Source organism: Sipha flava, unplaced genomic scaffold (assembly GCF_003268045.1).
Source record: "Sipha flava isolate LNK unplaced genomic scaffold, YSA_version1 19074_pilon_pilon, whole genome shotgun sequence".
Taxonomy (NCBI): domain Eukaryota; kingdom Metazoa; phylum Arthropoda; class Insecta; order Hemiptera; family Aphididae; genus Sipha; species Sipha flava.
Window position 1 is genome coordinate 13,482 of NW_020272577.1, and position 21,339 is coordinate 34,820.

Genomic DNA, 21,339 nt, shown 5'->3' on the forward strand with positions numbered 1-21,339 from the left:
TTTTATTATTAATTAAATAGGTCAAGTATTTCAGAATTATCAGACATAGTTGTTACATTTGAGTCAGTAGGTGATAATCCCTCATGATATACTATTGTAGTATTCTGGTTGTTTGAAATAGGCGTGGCAAATACGCAACGATTTTGTCCACTGCTAGATGCTCCTGGTCCATAATTTGGTTGTGCTGAATATCCGGTGGTATTGTCTACTTCTGAAAGCACCTGGTCCATAGTTAGGTAGTACTGAGTGTTCATGGTGATTTTGGCCAATATTGCTCGATGCCTCTGGTCCATATCTGTGAATGTATGGCACACTATTAGAATAACTTTGATCATTAATTTCCACTCTAAGGGTTTGTGCTCTTTTTATTACCTCCATTAACTCCATTTTTGTAGAAAGCCTACTATCTTCCGGAATTTTTCTAAAATCATCCAGAAGTGAAAGCATAAAAAGTCTATCTGAATCACATTCTTGTTTCCTTTCACGATTTTCCCTTAATTAGATACTTTGCTTTAGTACTTCAATCAAACTATCATCATCACTTTTCTTTTTCTTTTTGAAAACTGGCGAACGAATTTGAACGTTACCGCCTTCATCATTACTAATAACTTCCGTTTCATCAATGCTAGCTTGAGTTTGATTATTTTGCACTGTTTCTTTAAGGAACTGTAGCTGTGGGAAATAAACGTAAGAGCTTTTACGCGAAGCTGCTGCTCCACTTTTAGCTCTTGATCTGCGTTTTAATTCTCTGCTAAAACTTGTTCTTATATTTTTCCACTTTTGTTGTAGTGATTTACCTGAAAATAATAATTTGTTTTAGATATCTAGCCACAGGATGCTCTATGAGAGATTTAAATCATAATTTTCGGATTGGATACACCACTGTCCGAGATATTATACATAAAACATGCTTAGCAATTTGGGAGAACATGAGGCACACAGCGTTTCCAGAATTAAATGAAGAAAAATGGCTTGAAATAGCCAAGGGTTTTAATGAAAATGCAGATTACCCCAATTGTATTGGCGCCATTGATGGCAAACATATAAGAGTGATAAAACCAAGTGCTTCAGGGTCACTTTACTATAATTATAAAAATTATTTCTCTATCGTTTTACTTGCTGGATGTGATGCAGATTATAAGTTCATTTATATAGATGTTGGCGCATATGGAAAGTGTAGTGATTCATCGATTTTTAAACATTCAGTTTTGCATAAAAAAATCGTTAATAACAATTTACGAATACCGGAGAAAACTCCCATATCAAACAACGGAATACCGATGCCATATGTTATTGTTGGAGACGAGGCGTTTGGTTTATCTGACAATTTGATGCGTCCTTATGGAGGAAAAAATTTAACAAATAACAAAAGGATTTTTAACTACCGACTGTCTCGGGCAAGGTGTTACATAGAATGCTCCTTTGGCATTTTGGCAAACAAATGGAGAAATTTTCACCGTCCAATGGATGTTCGAAAAGAATTGGCAATCATCATAATAAAAACATGCTGTGTGTTACATAATTACGTGCGACAAAAAGATGGGTATAGATTTCAAGACACATTGGAAGTCCCTTCAGAACTAGCAACACCCCCAGGTCCTTCAAGCAGAGCAAGTAGATCATCAGCGTCTTATAGAGATTTATTTGCTGATTATTTTGTAAATACAAATCCGCTAGAATGGCAAGATAGGGTAGCATTGGGATAGTAATTACTAATTATTATGAATACATATTTTTTTAAAGTTAAAATTTTCCTAAAAATTATATTATGTTGATAGTATAGTATATTTTATATTATATTTTAATTTATTAAAATAAAAATACTTACCGAATTCATTTTTTTCTTTTTCTGTTAAACTATTGACACGGTCGTGTCACACGAATATCGTGATCTCACCCGTTACACCCCTTTGCCTTGGTGTCACCATTCGTTCGATTATCAATCGGGACGCCCGATAGATAATCGAACCAGTTTTCGGAGTCGGCGATGAGCCCCGAAGCGTTCGCGGACGGTGTGACGACCGTCGAGAACTACGGCGGCGCTTGTCTGCTTTCTGCCGTCTTCGTGGCCTTTTATATATTTTGCGTATTGGTTTTATTTTGTCTTTTTGACACCTTTATTTTTCTTATATTGGTGCAGACAAGTTTCGGCTGCTGTGGGGCAGTTGGGCACTCCCAACGCACACCCGACCGTAATTCACCAGTAGGTTTAATAGACTTAAATAATCGTCTCGCGGAAATTGAACGCGATATACGGGAAACAGCTACGACACCGCGGCGGTCGACCGCCGCACAGCCACGGCCGTCGGTGACGTTCGCCGACTCCCATATACGCTTGCATTCGACTATTTCATCTCCGATACGCGAAAGGACATCATGTGCACACACATATTTTTTATTTTATTTTAATATTTTATATTTTCAGTCATCACCAGGTAGCCGTACCGTCCGGTAACTTACTCATCGCCTATACGCTCTTTATCTATAAGTATTATTAAAATTACACAAATAACCGTTACCTCACATTTTACATCATTTTTTTTTCCATTTTTCTTTTTTCTTTCTTTTTTTAATATGTCTTCGGAGTGTTCTAAATGCCATGAGCATTTAACTCACCTAGAAGACGTACTTCTATGCAGTATATGCAACGGTCAGATTCACTTTTATTGCAATGGAATCTCCGAATCAAATTTTAAAAAAATGTCGAAAACCAACAAATCACGCTTTACATGTATGAACTACCAAACTAACAGAAACGCCAAAACCACTACAGAACCGACCAATAAATTAGAAGATAAGATAGAAGAATTAATTAATTCAATAAGTTTTATGAGTCAACAGTTTCATGATTTTGAGAGCAAGCTCCAAACAATGTTCAAAGATATAAAATTAATTAAAATAGAAAATGAGCAAATCAAGACAGAAAATATCAAACTATCCAAAGAAATAAGTGAAATTAAGCTAAAAATTGATATTCTTGAACAACAAAATCTTGAAACCAGTGTTGAGATAATAGGAATACCTAAAACTGAAAACGAAAACTGCATAAATATAGTAAAAGAAATAGGAAAAAAACTGAATATTGACATTCCTGTCGTAGAAGCTAAAAGAATAACCGCAGAAAAGTCTAAACTTAATATAATTATTGCGAAACTAGAAACAAAAGAATTAAAAAATCAATTAATCCGCAATTCGAAAAATACTAAACTAAACGCCAATATGCTAGTCAAAAACTGGCCAACCGAAAACAAAATATTCATCAACGAACATCTCACAAGAGATAAAAGAATACTCTTCGCTAAGACTAGATCAACCGCCAAAGAGAAGAATTACAAATTTACATGGATATCCAACGCAGAAATTCTAACTAGAAAAGACGAGAACGCAAGAATCATCCGTATTAGAATCAACAGTGATTTAGAAAATATGTAAGTTTTATAATCTATATCTCAACTTTTTTCAATTTTACTAAATTTTTTTTTTTTTCTTCAAATGAGTCAATTTAAAACTATAAATAATATAACTAAAAAAGAAACTGTACCTTTATTAACTATCGAGGAAACGAACTCAATTCTCCTTTCACATAAAAGTCTAAATATTTTACATATTAATATTAGAATTATCAATAAACAAATATCTGAACTTGAATGTCTCAATTCTTCCCTAAATAACGACAATCACGTAATAATAACAACCGAATCATGGCTAAACGATAACTTCAATGATAATTTTCTTCCATTCAAAAATTACCAGATAGAATCCACAAATAACAATATTCGTAGAAGCGATGGAATAATAATCCTCATTAAAAACGAAATAAACCAAATAAGTACGGAAATTAATATAACAAATGCTAATTGTATTCTTACTCTAGTAACATATGATAAAGTAAATTATGGAATTATATCTATATACAGATCTCCTAGCGGCAATATAATTAAATTTTTCGAAGACCTAGATATTGTAATTAACAATGTTATAAATTCTCACAAAAACACAACATTTATTTTAATTGGAGACTTTAATATAGACATATTAGACACCACTAACTCAACAGCCAATTATTTAGACTTACTTAACTCATTAAACTTTATTCAACTTATCAATCGACCCACCAGACCACAGTCCAATACCTGCATTGATCACATTTTTGTTAGAGATAATCTTAAACACTATAATATACAATCGGCAGTTATAGACTCTCTCATTACAGACCATTACCCAATAATCTTAATATTAAATAACAAAATAGAACTAGGTAAAAAAAATATAAAACAAACTTCTTATAGGTTCGTTGACTATAACAAACTTACATCTCTGTCTGATAAAACTAATTGGAATGAAATTAAATTATCTCAAACAACAGAAGATAAAATAGCACTACTCACGACAATAATCCAAAATAATCTAAAAAAGTGTACTTATATACGACACAATACAAAACAAATCAAAAATTGGATCACGCCTGGTATCATACAATCTATAAATAAAAGAGACAAACTACATACCCTAACCAGACGTCAACCGTTCAATACAGACCTAATTATTAAATACAAAAAATATAGAAATAAACTTACTGACATAATTAAAAAACAAAAACTGAATTATTATAGGGAAAAAATTTCAAAAAACAGCAAAAACATAAAAAAATTATGGTCTACAGTGAATGATATAACAACTAATACACAATATAAAACACGCAGCTATAATATAAGCATCAACAATACAATACACGACTCTAACATTGACTCCATCATGATTGCAAACACATTTAATTCATATTTTATCTCAATGGGGAATTCAATCAATAATAATCTAACTCAAAAAAATGGTGTTTCTGATAATATAAATAATCCTACTCAATCTTTATATCTTAGAAAAACCACGAAAAATGAAATTATTTCCGTAATTATGAATATGAAAGGAGACTCAGCCCTTGGTAAGGATGGTATTTCAATAAATGTCATTAAACACATAAAAGAATTCATATCGGATACCCTAGCTCATATATTTAATACAATTTTATCAGAAGGCAGTATACCGAATTCATTTAAAATAGCAGTATCTATCTCCCGTACATAAAAGTGGAGATAAAACTGACATTAACAATTATAGACCAATCAGTCTCCTAAATGTTTTCTCTAAAATATTCGAAAGAATCATAAAAAAAAGACTTTTAACGTACCTTGAAGAGAATTTAATCCTACCAATTTCGCAATATGGTTTTAGAGAAAATTTAGGTACAGAAGACGCGCTAGCACAACTCTCTAAAGATATATACACTAATCTAGAACAAAAAAATAAAACACTAGGGATATTCATGGATTTGAGTAAAGCATTCGATAGCATCTCCCACGTGAAGTTGTTAAGTATATTTCAATCAATAGGTATAAACAATAAATCTTATAAACTTTTTGAATCCTACCTTCAAAATAGAAAACAACAAGTACAAATTGGTGATACCCTAAGTAACGAACTAACAATCACCAATGGAGTTCCCCAAGGCACAGTGCTATCTCCTATATTATATATAATATATGTAGCTGAATTAGGTAATCTTAATATACACGGCAAACTATTTTCATATGCTGATGACACGGCTCTTATCATTTCAGAAACTAATTGGGAAAAAGCCTACCAATATGCCGAGTCTGACATGTGTATTATAAATGAATGGTTCTTTAAACACAATTTAAGGCTTAATCCCAATAAAACTAAATTCATAACCTTTACCCAAGATAAAAGAACGCAACCGATAATTAGCGAAATTAAAATACATAAACTATGTTGTATAGCTAAAAATAAAAATGATTCGTGTATATTAATTAAAAAAATAGATAATATTAAATATCTAGGCGTTGTATTTGACCAATATATGAAATGGGACATTCAAATAAAAAATTTAATAATAAAAATGCGCAAACTCAATCATTTCTATATTAATGCCAAAAAAGTATTAGATAAATCAATGCTACGTATGGTTTATTTCGCAATGACCCAATCTATTTTACAATATGGCATTACTGCCTGGGGTGGACTAGGTATCGTTGCTTACAACAAACTACAAACAGCACAAAAGAGCATAAAAATAATTCTTAATAAACCTATAACTTATCCTTCCAATGAGCTCTTTAAGGAAATGAATGTTTTCAATATAAAACAATTATTCTACCGAAATGCCTTATATTTTACTTACAAACTAAATTTGATAAACTTTAAACATACCTCACACACTACACGCCGAAACAATAATAAGTTAATCATCCCCACATTAAAAACTTTAAAATCTAGTAGATACTTTGCAAAAGTAGGTTTAGAACTTCTGAATAATAATATTCCATCCAACATTTTAAATTGTAATTCATATACAAAATACAAACATTTAATTAAAATATGGTTATCAAATTTGCAAGAATAATTAGTGACTAATCTTATATTTTTTTCTATACGCATATAGCATAATGATACCTTTATTTATGTCATAACTGTAGCTTTAAGCAAAAGTAATCGTCAACTATTAATATTGTTTTTTTTTTTTGCACTATTTTATTCATAATATTTATCTTATATTCATTATTCTATATTCACTATTTTCTTTATTATTATAATTTATTTTCTCTCTGTTTATCTTCCTTTTATTACCATTCTAAGTTTTGAGTTATATACAATAATTAATAAATAAATTGATTAGACTCCAATTTCACCAATACGAGGTTTTTCCTCAGTGGTGAATTGGGCCAACTACCTGTAACACAATCTATATTTTTATCTATATTTTTATTTTTATTCTAGTAATTATGTATTAATTTTAAGACATTTTTACTGTTTAAATTTAAACCATGTTTTAAACTGTTTGTGGCCAAATAAATTATTATTATTATTATTATTATATAATGACGGACCGAATGTTAACGTGAATGTTTGTTTAGATCATAGGGACGACCCGAATTATTTGAATACTGAGCGCGCGAGTAGTACACGCGCGGGGCCAGCGCCCCAGTATAATAATAGACGTTCCCCTCAACAATGCGAATTACAAAATTCGCACAATGTTAACACGGTGTTTTCGAATAGCCAAACCCACCACCCAGATCGGACAATGCGGCAAACGGACACTTTCGCGACCACGCAAAATCCGTGTTTTTCGTTTAATTTTAAACTAACGCCGCACAGTGGGACAAATCAAACTTTTAGGCGGTCAAAAATAGTAAATTTCAGTGTCGTAATCAGTGACTATAAACTACTAAAGTTGTTGCCACTTATCTCTCGATACCAAGTATATCGCAACATTCGATAATCATTAACTAATGAGCTGATAAATGTAGCTGTAGTTCATAAAAATTTGTGAATTTCATGCATTCACACCGTGAGCGTGTGTATTATAGATTTTAGTTTTTCGTTAATAAATATTATACAAGTTGTTTTGGAGTTTTGTATATCTAAAATGGATCAACATATAGCACCGAGTAAGTGTATTGATTAGTATTTATACCATAAATTAAAATTTACAAATATGAATATTTATCGTCCAATTAAAGAAATTGTACTTTTTTTATAAAATAATTGAGTAGAAAAATTATTTAGGGGCTCTTAGAGGTAGCAATTGTTATTTGTTTCGTACATAATCATATTTTCTTTATAATACTACATTGAAAAGTTGCTCAAAGTTGCCCCTTTTTGAATTACGATTTAAATTACAATTATTTTTAATTATTTCTTATAGATAAATCTGAAATTGTAAAAAAAGTTAAAAACCGTTGTTTAATTGAAGAATTAAGAAAATCTGGATTTGCTTTACATACAAGTTCTTGTGAGGTCCGAAATACCTTGACCATGTATTTGCATAATAAGCTTGGTGATGAGTGGAATTCTTATGAGGACTTTGAAAAATGCATTAAAGGGAAAATTGAAGGATTTTGTAGTACAGTTAATAAAAAATGGAAAGAATCTAATAGGTGTATGTCAAAATTTTTAATTAAAAATGAAAATTGGCTACAATTAGATTTTAACATTCCATTTATAGCAATAAATGAAATAGACTACCAACCATCAACAAGTCGAGGTAGGCCACGTAAATCTTTTTTTGATTTAAGTGACCGTTCAAAACGTAGGCAAACTGAATATTTAAGGAAGACGACAACAAGTGAGGTATTGATTTGTGCTACGAAAAATACTTTGTACTCTGAAGGGAAACGAGCAGCTGCTGATATGTTAAGCCAAATAACTGAATACTCTCCTCGTAGAGCAATCAAAATTAAAAATATGTATAAAAATAGTTCTAAAACTGTTATGTCATATACCGAAGATGAAGCTCTAGCTTTTATAGTTGACACACGCATGACGAAAAACGCTTATCATATAACTAGACTCGGGGCCAAACAACGTGGAGCTAATATTTATCCTTCATATCATCGTATTCGTTTGGCAAAAGAAAGATGTTACCCCGAAGGTATAGAAATTCGCGAGGAAAAAGCTTCTGTTCCACTTCAATGTTTGTTAGATCATACACTAACTAGATTATTTAAAACTTTTGAATTTGATAGTAATATGAATCTTGATGAAGTGTATACAGACCTTAATTTGTTATGTAAGTGGGGTTGTAATGGAAGTTCTGGTCATAGTGAGTACCATCAAACATTCAACGATCAAAATATAACAGATGCAAGTGTTTTTTTATTTTCTTTGGTCCCATTGCGACTTACGGGAATTACAAAAATTTCAAAAAACAATACAATTTTATGGAAAAATCCAACACCTTCATCTACGCGTTATTGCAGACCAATAAAATTAATGTATAATAAAGAGACTGTAGAAACCACAAAAAATGAGGTGCAAAAAGTGGAGAAAGAAATTGCAGAACTAAAGCCCTTAAAATTAAATATAAATAATAATGTAGTGTCTATTCGTTATACAATGGTTATGACGATGATTGATGGCAAAGTAATTAACACTTTAACAGGATCTTCAAGCCAAGTTTGTTTTATTTGTAAATGCAACCCTACAAATATGAACAATTTAGACCATATGCAAAAATTTCAAATCAATGAAGATAATCTTAAGTACGGTTTATCCACATTGCATGCCTGGATCAAATTTTTAGAGTGTATTTTACATATTGCATATAAATTAGAATCAGCCTCTACAACAAAAAGAAAAACTGTTGAACAAAAAATTTTAATTTCAGAAAAAAAGAAAGATATTCAATCTCGTCTTTGGGAAGAATTGGGCTTAAAAGTTGATAGAGTGGTTCAGGGTAAGGGTACATCAAATACGGGGAATGTTGCTCGAAGATTTTTTAAGAACCCAGAAAAAGTGTCAGAGATTACAGGAGTTGATATTTGCCTAATCCATAGATTTTCAATAATATTATCAGTAATTTCTAGTGGTCATGAAATTAATTATGAAAAATTTGATGAATATTCCAAAGAAACAGCTAAACTTTATGTTAAGTTATATAATTGGTACCATATGCCTCCAAGCGTCCATAAAATTTTGATGCATGGCTCTTTAGCGATAAAATATGCCCTTGTTCCCATTGGAGAGTTATCTGATGAAGCGCAAGAGTCACGGAACAAAGACTATATACGATTCCGAGAACACCATTCAAGAAAATCGTCACGTATTAACACAAACACTGATTTATTTAACTTTCTTTTGATAACATCTGACCCGATAATAACAGGATTAAGACCTCCGAGGAAAGTGTCATCAACTAAACTGCCTCCAGACGCAATTCATTTATTGAATATTGAAAACTCCGAAGAAAAAGAGTCGAATGAAGAAGAAGCTGAAAGTAGTAGTGATTAGACTTAATATTTTTAATTTGTTAGTTTATTATGCTATTAAATTGTTTTTTTTAGATTTGTTTTGTATTTTTAAATTAATTCTAATTATATTAAATAGTAAATAAGTAAAAACAAAACAAAATATAATTTTATATTTTTGACCGCCTAAAAGTTTAATTTGTCCCACTGTGCGCCGCCGCAGTTTGCCGGAAAAAAATACGAGGACCCGAAAAATTTTATTGAAAATTGTGAATCGGTATTCCGTAATTCTAGTATTCCGCAATCCGAATGGGTACGATTGATACAGGACCAGTTAAGCGACACCGCTGCTACGTGGGACGAATTTTTAATTGAATTCGCGGACCGTTGGGACAGCCCGGCTATTCGGTCGCAGTTGATGGCGGAGGTAATGTCCGTGCGCCAGCGACCAGAGCAATCCCTAACAGATTTTTGTATTTACAAATATAATTTGTCTAGGCGTATTAGGCTACAACTTCCGGAGACGGACATCGTCGAAATCGTGGGTAGTCTTGCTCGTGATGAGTTTGCCTCACTTGTTCGACTCGCGAACCCGCGTACGTTCCGTGATCTCCGATGTGTGGCAAAACAATTGGACGGACCACGGCGGGTGGTTACCGCCGCGAAGAAATCGCCAACAGCAGGTAGACCTTTGGGAGGACCCAAGGACACCCAACCACCTATAAAGGGGTTGGTGTGTTATGAGTGCGGGGGGCCACAGTATGCAAACGTTTGCGAAAATCGCGTCAAGAAATTGAACTCTAGCGATGCGATTAGGGAGAAGAAATCGGGAAACGACCGACGGGCCGACAAAAAGTCCGAAAAGTTGACCCGAAAATAATTTCCGGCCACCCAAACCTCCCCAAAAATGTTTTTCAATTAGGTTCCAAAATTCCGACTAAGTCTGATCAAGATAATTCATCGGTAGGAACGAGCAATATTTCATGTCGAAAATCACGCCGAACTTCTATCCCAAACTCACCGACATTGGTAGTGACTGACCAAGGAACATATACACCATGTAGGGAGAGGGAGGGCAAAGGGAGGGAATTTTCAACAGAAATTTGCAAATTTGAAAACATTTCTAATGTGGATCAAGACATTGTGCCTGTAAACATTTTTCCGTCGGAGGAACACCATATTGTACCAGATAGTCATTTCACTGACGTAGAGGTCGATACTGGGGCCGACATAGGGGTTAAAAAATTTTCCGATTACACCTCCACCACCGTCACATCACTTGGAGAGGGTTATCCGGGGGTGGATGTATATTGTCCCGAACAGTTCGGTGAACAATTGCCAACCCGGTTACCAACCTCCAGTCTATTCGGTTCCGATAGTTTAAAATTCGCGCCGTCGAAATCTATGAATACGAATTTAGATACGAAAATTTCTTTAAATCCGAGTACAACTACCGTTCCATCGGGACATTGTATGGGTGTCATACCAACACCTGCGGTCGAGTTAGAATTTTCGAGTGGTTTCGTGACTGCGTTACTGGACTCCCAGGCAGTAAAGTCTTACGTGAAGCCCTGGGTTGTAGATAAATATGGCACATACTGTTCAAAAACCATTGCGGTGGTAAGGTTAGCGGACGGTCGCACAAAGAATACGAGCGGTGAAGCTTCGTTTGAGACTAAAATTTCGAATTTAGAATTCACTTTTAGAGCGGCCGTACTAAACGATTTGTTCAGTGATGTTTTGTTAGGCCATGACTTTCTAGTCCAAAATCAAGTATCGTTAGATTATACGACTTACACGATTTATATGGGCTCCAGACAACGCGCTTCGGTGTGCTGGAAAAAAGGAAACCCCCCACCGACCCAACTTCCCGACTTTTCCGAAGTACAGTTTACGGGTGAACCCGAGTACGTACAGAAAATAAAAACAATACTGACCAAGTATGCAAATGTTTTTAGTGGAAGCATAGGCAGGACAAAATTAATTGAACATGACATTCAATTTAATAATCCTACGCCTGTGGCACTGCGACCCTACCCTTATCCACCTGAAAAACAACAGTATGTTAATGATATGGTGCGGGAAATGGAGGAGCAGGGGTTGGTAGAACCGAGCATTTCACCATGGTCGTCACCAGTGGTACTTGCGAAAAAGAAAGATGGATCGTTTCGACTGTGTGTAGATTACAGACGACTGAACGACGCGACTATCTCGGACGCGCAACCAATGGGGAATCTCCACGAAATGGTTCGCGGTATGAAAGGTGCACGGGTATTCACTACGTTAGACCTTAAATCCGGATATTGGCAACTATCTTTAAAACCTGAAGCCCGAAAATATACAGCTTTCCGAACTCAAAGGAGACTATTTCAATTTAGAGTACTTCCGTTTGGTTTGAAAAATTCCCCGGCAACTTTCGTGCGCTTAATGGGTGAGGTATTAAAAGGGATGATAGGTGTCTTTGTGGAGGTGTATTTGGACGACATCGTTATTTATTCATACGATCTCAAGGAACACCTGATCCACATTGACAAAGTAGTCGAGAGATTACATAGGAGTGGTTTAACTTGTCACCCCAAAAAGTGTCATTTTGGTCAGACCCAAATTTCGTTTCTAGGGCATATCGTCGACGCCGATGGCATCGACAAACAACCTGAGAAGTTGGAGGCAATTTTAAACCATCCTGTACCCAAAAATATACGTACGTTACGAAAATTTTTGGGCGTGTGCAACTGGTATAGTCAGTTTGTACACAATTACGCCGACATAATTAGTCCCTTGACTAGTTTATTAAAAAAGGGTGTCAGATGGCGTTGGTCTAAAGTCGAACAGAATTCCCTTTGATGATATCAGGAAGAAGTTGTACGACTCCCCAAAATTAACCCCTCCCCGATTTTTCGAAACCATTCTGTTTACAAACAAATGCATCCGAAGTAGGGGTTGGCGCAATTTTATTTCAACAGGAGGATACCCTAGAAAGCAAAATAATTGCATACGCCAGTAAAAAGTTAAGCGAAATGCAACGCAAATATGCGGCGGTGGAGCGTGAGTGCTTAGGGCTAATTTGGGCGATTGATAAATTTAGACCTTTTCTGGAATCTCGTACCTTCGAACTGTATACCGATAACTCGGCGCTGACGTGGCTTCATCGAGCGAAAGATAAAAACAGTAAGCTTACTCGGTGGGCGCTACAGTTAGGGACATTAGATTTCGTTATTCGACATGTTCCTGGGATACAAAATGAGGGCCCCGATATGTAATCTCGATTTCCGACGGATGGTCCGACTTTGAACGAAGACGCGTTAGAGGAAAATTTGGTTGGTTTTCCAATGAGTAACAAGGTAATCGGAAATAGAGAACCAGAACAAATTTATCATATTTATCCGAACTCACGTGGCGAGAGCCCCATTTCCCTTCAGACATTAATAGATTCGATTAAATTCGACTAGTGAATCTGATCTAATTAAACTATCAGGCGATGCAGCTAGGAATGGGTGATTTAAATCTATTATCAATCCTGATGATACAATTTTTTTATTGCTTTTGTTTTCCAGTTGTTCAATGGCAATCATTTCATGCTTTATCCCGTACCGAGTAGCTGCATTACCTTTAAATGTTCCAAATAATATTTGGTTATTATTAACACGTGAAATAGATTCTTGTAATATGCATATGTTTCTGAATAATGATGTGTTAGTCTATACAATCAAAAATAATTTTAAAATATAAAATATATTATTTATAAATTAAATAATATAAGTACGACAATACCAACTGCTTTTTACGTTCTAAATGCCACTCATTACATTGATGTTGTCTTTTTGTTCTATCTTCCAACGTCCATATTTCATTTTCTGTTAGTTTTAACTTATTTAAAAACGTGGTTTCTAATTGGCAGTACTCAGTGTTTGTTAAATTCAACAATGGGTAATGATCATTCATTACATTCCCATATTCTTCATCGGATCCGGCAGACATATTTTTTGGTTGATCTATTTATAAGAGTACTAAAAAGACGGCGATGTCTTATTCTGACAATTTGATAATTCATACTTCTTTATGTACCGCTTTGTAAATTGAGCAGGACTTTTAGTAGTAACATGCTAACTAAATATTGATAGTCGGTTAACTCCAGAGTTATATGCAATTACTGCAGCATTACATCTCAACTCATATGAACCTTTCAGGGAAAAATTAACTCGCTTACCACCCACGAATTTAGCTAAGAGTTGTATGATTCAACTGCATTATTATTATAATTATACATTAAACTTTCAATATGATAAATTAATACATTTCTAACTCTAAAAATGTCATCCCAAAGTCCCAGTCTTTTTAAATTAGGTACGTGATTTTGTTCATCTATAAGAAAAAAAAATTATGAGAGCGAGTTTTGGTATTAATATTAATATTTTACTATATCGTCTTTAAAAAATTATATCAAGATAAGATCGTAAATAATAATTATAGCATATTGTATAATTTAAAATACGTTTATATATCATATTTGTATACTGAATATCGAGTTTTAAATAAATCTATCCCATAATTTTTCTCAACAAAAACAAAAATTTTAAAACTAATTCATAATATAGATATACAATATATTACAATATATTTATATACAATATAAATAATATTATATATTATATATTATTTACAGTTATAAGGTAATATTTTGTTTTCTAGTTTTAAAATTTAATCAATTAAAAAAAAATAATTGGTTTCGAAAAACTCAACTATTTGTAAAACAAATTGTAATTATTATTTTAAAATTACGAAAACAAATGATTGTCAATATAATACATTATGAAATCATAACTTTAATTTTACCTTTTTTTTTTGATCTTGGCAAAAATACTTTGAACATTTGTCATGATCTTCAAAAACATGATTTGGTCCATTTTCAATCGTGCCAATTTTTCTTCATAACAAATAATTCCCGTTTCGTTTTTTCTGAACTTCAGTAACAGCATACAGTAACCTATGTAAGTCTCAGTAAATTATTTTGTAATCATTTCCTAAAATATCCTGGTACTGAATCACCGTTAGAATTTTTCCTTTTATGTCTCTTAACTTATTAATATAATTTCCTAATATATAGTTAGTATATTCAACCATTTTAATTATTACATCCGATCCATACGGATTAGTAATACCGTATTACTAATACGCAATCGTTTTAAAACGCTACTATCACCGTCACCTAAATTAAATTATCAAAACGATTTAATATACCTATATAATATAACTATTACCTACATGAATATAATATTATGATTTACCAATTAACTGCGAATAAATTAAGCCGTGCATTGCTAAACTTTGTTTAAATCTATCTACAATTATATCGGCTTCCATAGCCATCGATGGAGCATTCCAATTTTTGTAACATAAATGGTTAATTTCATTTCCGTTATTTTTTGATGCTTGACACACACAACAATATTTATTTCGAATTCCGATAAATAGTATTTTTTTAGTTCTAGCGCCAACAATACAAGCTTATGAATTCAACATTATTCAGTTATATTGCAGTTATAGTTATATTGCAAACAATTAAATAAATAAAATTGTATCGATATAAACTATGATTGATATGCTTCAATTATTAATTTGCATTTTGAACTTTATATTTTATACTATAGTTATTAATTATTAGTTATTATACTGAGTATAAATTAAAAATATTGAACATTTTTTATGACTTTAACTTTTTAGTATACATACCTTGTTATTTTGTGTGGATTTAAATCATAATTCACTAATTACTCATAAAATATTATAAAACTTACAACACCCGACAATGCATTATAATTTGTTTTGTATGAACGTTTGCTCCATGCTCCATCTACAATCACTGCAATTTTTGGTCGATCTTTTAAATCCAAATCACCGTTTTCGATAGCTAACCTTTTTTTCTTTTTGTCCTGCTAATTTCATTTCTTTCCATGCTATATCATGAACATTTCTAAACATTTCTGTATGTAGTTCTTTATATAATCGATTGGACATATTAGGCGTATTTAATGTTGCAGAAAATTCGTCGAGTTGGCTGTACCCTTGACCAGTATTTACAGTTGCACTAACTATTGCAACATTAATATTTATGTCTTTGCCGTTGATATTTTCACTATTAATTTCTTCTTTTAGGCCATTACAATAATAATTAAAATATATAAATAAATAAAATATAATATGATTTATGCGTACATATATTTTAACCCACTAACCCAAATTTTTATTGTTCATTTGATTTATAACAATTAAAAAAAAAAAATCGTTTAAGAAGAATTAAAATTATTATAATTATAATTTATTTTGAAAATTTTATCACGTTTAAAGAATACAATTTTAAACATTTAGTAAAAATTCTATAAAAGTATCTATACTTGAAATTTTTATAACTTTTATATACAAATTTAAAAAAAAAAATATTTACAATAAAATAAATACAACATAATAATAATACTACTATTAATACTTACTATACCAGATTGTGATTGTACCATTGTAATTACTTTTGTAAGACCTTTTAGGCCATGTAACGTCTGCTACAACTGTAATTATTGGTATTCCATTTTCTTTCACGTTATTTTCTTCCACTGTAAGCCTAACCTCTTCTTTATCAGCCATTTCCATTGCTTCCAAAACTGTATTCTCGGTGTGTTTATTTAAGTCATTATGAATTCTTTGGTATAATGGATTACTCATATTTGGCATATTTAAAAAATATGAAAATGCGTCTAGTTGTATAACTTTGTCCAGTATTAACATTACAGCCACCATTGCCGAATTTACAGGCATACTATCACGATTTTAATTTGTGATTATTTCTTGTTTATTACAAAAACTATAAATAAAAAAGAATTCAGAAAAAAAGCCATTTCTAATTTTTTTTACCAAAATTAAGTTTTTGAAAGTGCAGTTAAATGGGTGGTGGTCAATATTTTTAATGGCATCAAATAAAAACATTATATCAATTAAACGTCGACCACTACATTTCAACCTTTAAAATTTGTAAATTATTATTTTAATTTAAATTTTAAATTTTATAAAATTATTCCAACACTTACTCGTCAGGTATTGCACTATTAAACGATTTTTCACTGGTATTAGAATTTATATTTTCTCTTTCAGCCTCGATCTGAATTCAATTATCATCTCTTTTAAACAAAAATAATGAAAATTATTCGTCATTTTTCAAAACTTATTTTAGTTTATAAGATACTTTGATATACATACTTTTGTATGTAATTGCTACTAATAATTTTATCACCAACAGCAACCGGTGCACCTAAATCTGAAACCTGATAAAATAGCTTAAAATAATTTATTCATGACAGTTAATTGAATTAAAATATAGGTAGGTACCTAATTATTAAGACACTTACCTGATGATCAATAATTGGGTTTTTTATTTTTTTATTAAAATTTTTTAACTTTTGCTTTTTAGATTTAATTGTTTTGCTTAGATACCGACGTTTTTTCGTCCCGTATCTATAATCTTTGTAATTCATTTTAAATGAGAACTTGGAATAATTAAAATATAACACAAATATTTAAAGCACTGATACTATTACAAGTTGTAAGTACTAAGTTTCGACTCAATCGATAAGTAACTGTGGCATAATCGTAGTATGTGTAAAAACTCTACAGTAAATATACTGAATTATAAATATAATACATGTAGGGATTTATATAATATTATCGGTTCGCTAGCGGCTGGCATTACGCGCCGGCATTTAACGTTTCGGGAAAACAATTAATGGTTCGCACGCGCATGCACAAGTCAATGCATTTGATGAAATAAAATATTTTGTTCCGACGAAGAAACTCGAAAAATTAATTCAAGCCTGAAAAAAATACGACAACTCCAAATTGGATTTCAATTCTGTAAGATTTGAGTTGATCAACCTTTTTTTTTAGGTTATTATGGAAGTCGATTTTAAAATAACTATTTAACTTTCTTAAAAAAGACACTAAAGTAAATCTAAAAATTAAAAAAAATTGAGAAACTCAAATAAAATTTAAAGGCAATTTTTAAACGAATATCAAAAATCGATTTCTACAATAACCTAGAAAATAGGTTGATTCACTCAAATCTTTTTACAGAATTTAAATATGATGATTTTAAGTATGCGTAATCTTGTCAGACTTTTAGGTCTAAAACGGGAAATAAATACGCTGCTTCCAACCGCTTTAAACCCAAAATTTGCGAATTGGTACAAAAAATAACAAAATATGCACAATTATGCAACAAACATATTTATATCTGAAATATACATACAATGAATCGAATTTGTATCAAATCAGAATTTCAATGTGCACTTTCTAGACAAATATGCAAATGCTTAAAATTCCGAGCCTTGATTATTATATTGTGCCCATTGCCAGCACGCGTCTTCTTATCTTATATATTCCAAGAATCAATTATTGGCAATTTATTTTTAATTAGGATGGGACAGCTGACGCGCCGCGCCGATAAAATTACGCACGTGCATGCACAAGTCAACGTGTACAATCTCAATAATATTTTTGTACACTAGCGATAATGAATATTGCTAATAAGCTGGTGAAGAATTAACATACATCTAGTAATCCAAATTCAATTTTTAAAAAGTATTTGAATTCGTCAGCCTCTTTTTATGACTTGTAGGAAACAGATTTTGGAAATTTTGGAGAGTTTACGTGGTACACTTCCAAATAACTTAATTTACTTTCTCAAAATTAACTTGTACTTTTAAGTGATAACAAGACAAAAAAAATAAAAAGTTTTTCCTACAGATCATAGAAAAGAAGCTAAAAAATTCAAATTATTATTCAAAATTAAAATTGGACTACTAGAAGTATGTTTATTTTTTGCCAGATTATGGGTCTAAATGCATGAAAAATCCAACCATTTAGGGCCTTTAGGTATAAACCATTTCCGCGTTTTTCAGAAAATTTTATAGCATTATATAGAGCTGAAGTACCAGAAGCTAAAGAACCGAGGGCAGATAATCCTGTGAAAATAGGTATTAATGATAAAACACCATCTGTTTGATTTGTAATCGGTGTTGATCTATAACCTTATTTCTTAAATTTATTTTTTGGTTTTTTTCTTGCTTTAATCTAACTTGCTTTTTTTGTTTCTTTTGTTTTTGATTATTACAACCCATTCCTATTTTTCTTTTTGCTTTCATAGCGTTCATTACAGTATACGCAACAGCTTTTGAAGTGAAACTTCTTATGTGAGGGTATAGAAAAAAATTTCGAGTGACGCTGGAGCGTCACGAAAATGGTGCGAGTGAGAGAAAAAATAGCTGGCGAGAGAGTGAGAAACGATATGACTGGGTATGGCGGAGGGGATATATGGGCCTTGTATGCGCATGCGTGTTGGACGGATAGCATCGATCACTCGACCAGCTGTCCGTTTGTTTATGTGCGTAAAACCACGTTCTAATACGTTTGTAGTTCATTTTGAAATTAAAAAAAAAATATAAATCAATTATCGTTATATTGTTGTCTATTATTGTTATTAATTTTTCTTTGAATCGTTGTTTTTTTGTTATATTATTATTCATTGTGTATGCGTATACATTAGTGAGGTAAGTGATACTATTTCTGAATAAATACAAACAATAGAAAAGTAAGGTTATGAGAGTGAAGATTTTGTTGTAAATGTTATTTGGCACAACAAGTTAATACGAATAAAAATATTAAGAATAAATAAATATTCCAGAGTGCGCAATGGGTAAAAGAAACGTCGAAAAATCTGAGAGTTTCAATGGAAAAAAAGTAAAGCTAATTGAAGGAATAACACTACAAAGTTTAGTGGAAAATGACGTCACAAGTGAAACAACGTTACCCGGCTCAAATGGTAATATCAGTATTCAACACGACTTTTTTCAATATCCATGATTTTATTTTAATAATATTTGATTATTTCTCAAAATTAAATTGAATTATTATTTGAAGAAATATTCTATTTTTATTCAAAATTAGATAAAATTATCATTTAAAAAAATATTTCATTATTATTTAAATTTGCATTTAATTATTACTCAAAAAAAAATTTCATTATTGATTAAAATGAAAATTTTTCTATAATAAGAATAAATTCCTTTTTCAGATACACAACAACAAAATTCAATAACCACGCAATGCATGGATCTTGAATCTACTTCAAATAATAATAATAATTGTACTGATGGGAAATTCTATGGAATTGAAAGAATCGTCAATGTAAATCAACCAAGTCTTAATTTAAATCAATCCAAGCCAAGACCTAAAACAGCTGCAGAACGTAGTCGTGAATACCGGGAACGTCTAAGAGCAACTCGACAATAAAATCAAAATCATGTTGCAGCTCGGCCTGCACCAAAAACACCTGCAGAGCGTAATCGAGAGTACCGGGCACGTCTAAAAGCAGCTCCACAAGAAAATCAAAACCATGCTGTATCTCGGCCTGTACCTCAAACAAGGGGACGACAAGATGAAATAACAATAGATATATCAAGAGATTCTAAAGAAAGAAGCAAGTATAACGAATTAAAATTAATGATCTCCAGTGTCGAATTTGATAGTAATCTTAATGCAATGGCACACGCTTTAGATGAACTAGGAGACTTATCGGAATATTTGCAAAGGCGTAATATCACTCTTGTAGAAGTCGATTAAGCTATTAGAACAACAATTAGAGTATTTGATTCGATGGTTAGTGAGCCCGGACATAAATTAGCCGGCACTTTAAAAGCGATTGAATTGAATATTTAAAAAAATGTTCCTATTTATAATGGGAAAGTAAAACAAATTAATACGAGCAAATTATACAGAGGTTTAGCAAATAATTTAAGAAATTGGATGATAATAACTAATTCATCTCATGTAAGTCAATATGAAAAACATCAACAGGATATCATATATAATTATACGAATTTAATCGATAGTCTTAACACACTAGATCCAAAAAAATGGCCTATTTCCGATAATGATGAAGTTGAAAATATTACATTTGGAGATGATAAAATACGCCACTTGTGTCTCCACTTTCAATTAAATAAAGAAAATGATATTGTTCGGAGTTTTCCAATTTGTATATTTGAGGAGGAAAAGAAGGTGTTCCGAACGACTTACAAATACTTTTTAAAACCGTAGCTACTATTCGTATTTCTACAAGTGAGTGCGAGTGAAATTTCAGCTCAATGAATGAAATTATAACACCCCTCAGATCTTCATTAAATATTAGTACAGTCTCTGCACTTTTGTTTATTAACTGTGTTGGCCTTTACTCACAGAATTTCGTCCTAAAAAATATGTACGATCATGGTTAGTCAAAGGTAGACATTCTACTGATAACAATGCAAGTCGTAAACGTGAAAAAAAATTGACGAAAAATACTCAGCATTATGGAAATTATTATAAACTATGTATTCAATTTGAATTTTAAATTTTTTAAGCTTAAAATTAGTTATATTATTTGTATCTATTTAAATAATTATATTGTATTGTAAAGTTAACACAAATTAAAATAATAAAATTTAAAAATTAATATTATAATTTGCATATTAATTTTATGAACGTTCTCGTATGT

General features: G+C 31.7%; 2 protein-coding genes across 2 annotated transcripts; both read left to right on the top strand.

Annotated features, from left to right (window-relative positions):
• Positions 1–863: 863 nt before the first annotated feature.
• Positions 864–1,706, top strand: LOC112681387 (protein ALP1-like). Its single transcript, XM_025551646.1, has one exon. The coding sequence runs from the start codon at positions 930–932 to the stop codon at positions 1,704–1,706; it is 777 nt and encodes a 258-aa protein (XP_025407431.1). The 5' UTR covers positions 864–929.
• Positions 1,707–2,574: 868 nt separating this feature from the next.
• Positions 2,575–3,432, top strand: LOC112681388. The gene has a single exon (XM_025551648.1). The coding sequence runs from the start codon at positions 2,575–2,577 to the stop codon at positions 3,430–3,432; it is 858 nt and encodes a 285-aa protein (XP_025407433.1).
• The last annotated feature ends 17,907 nt before the right edge of the window (positions 3,433–21,339 follow it).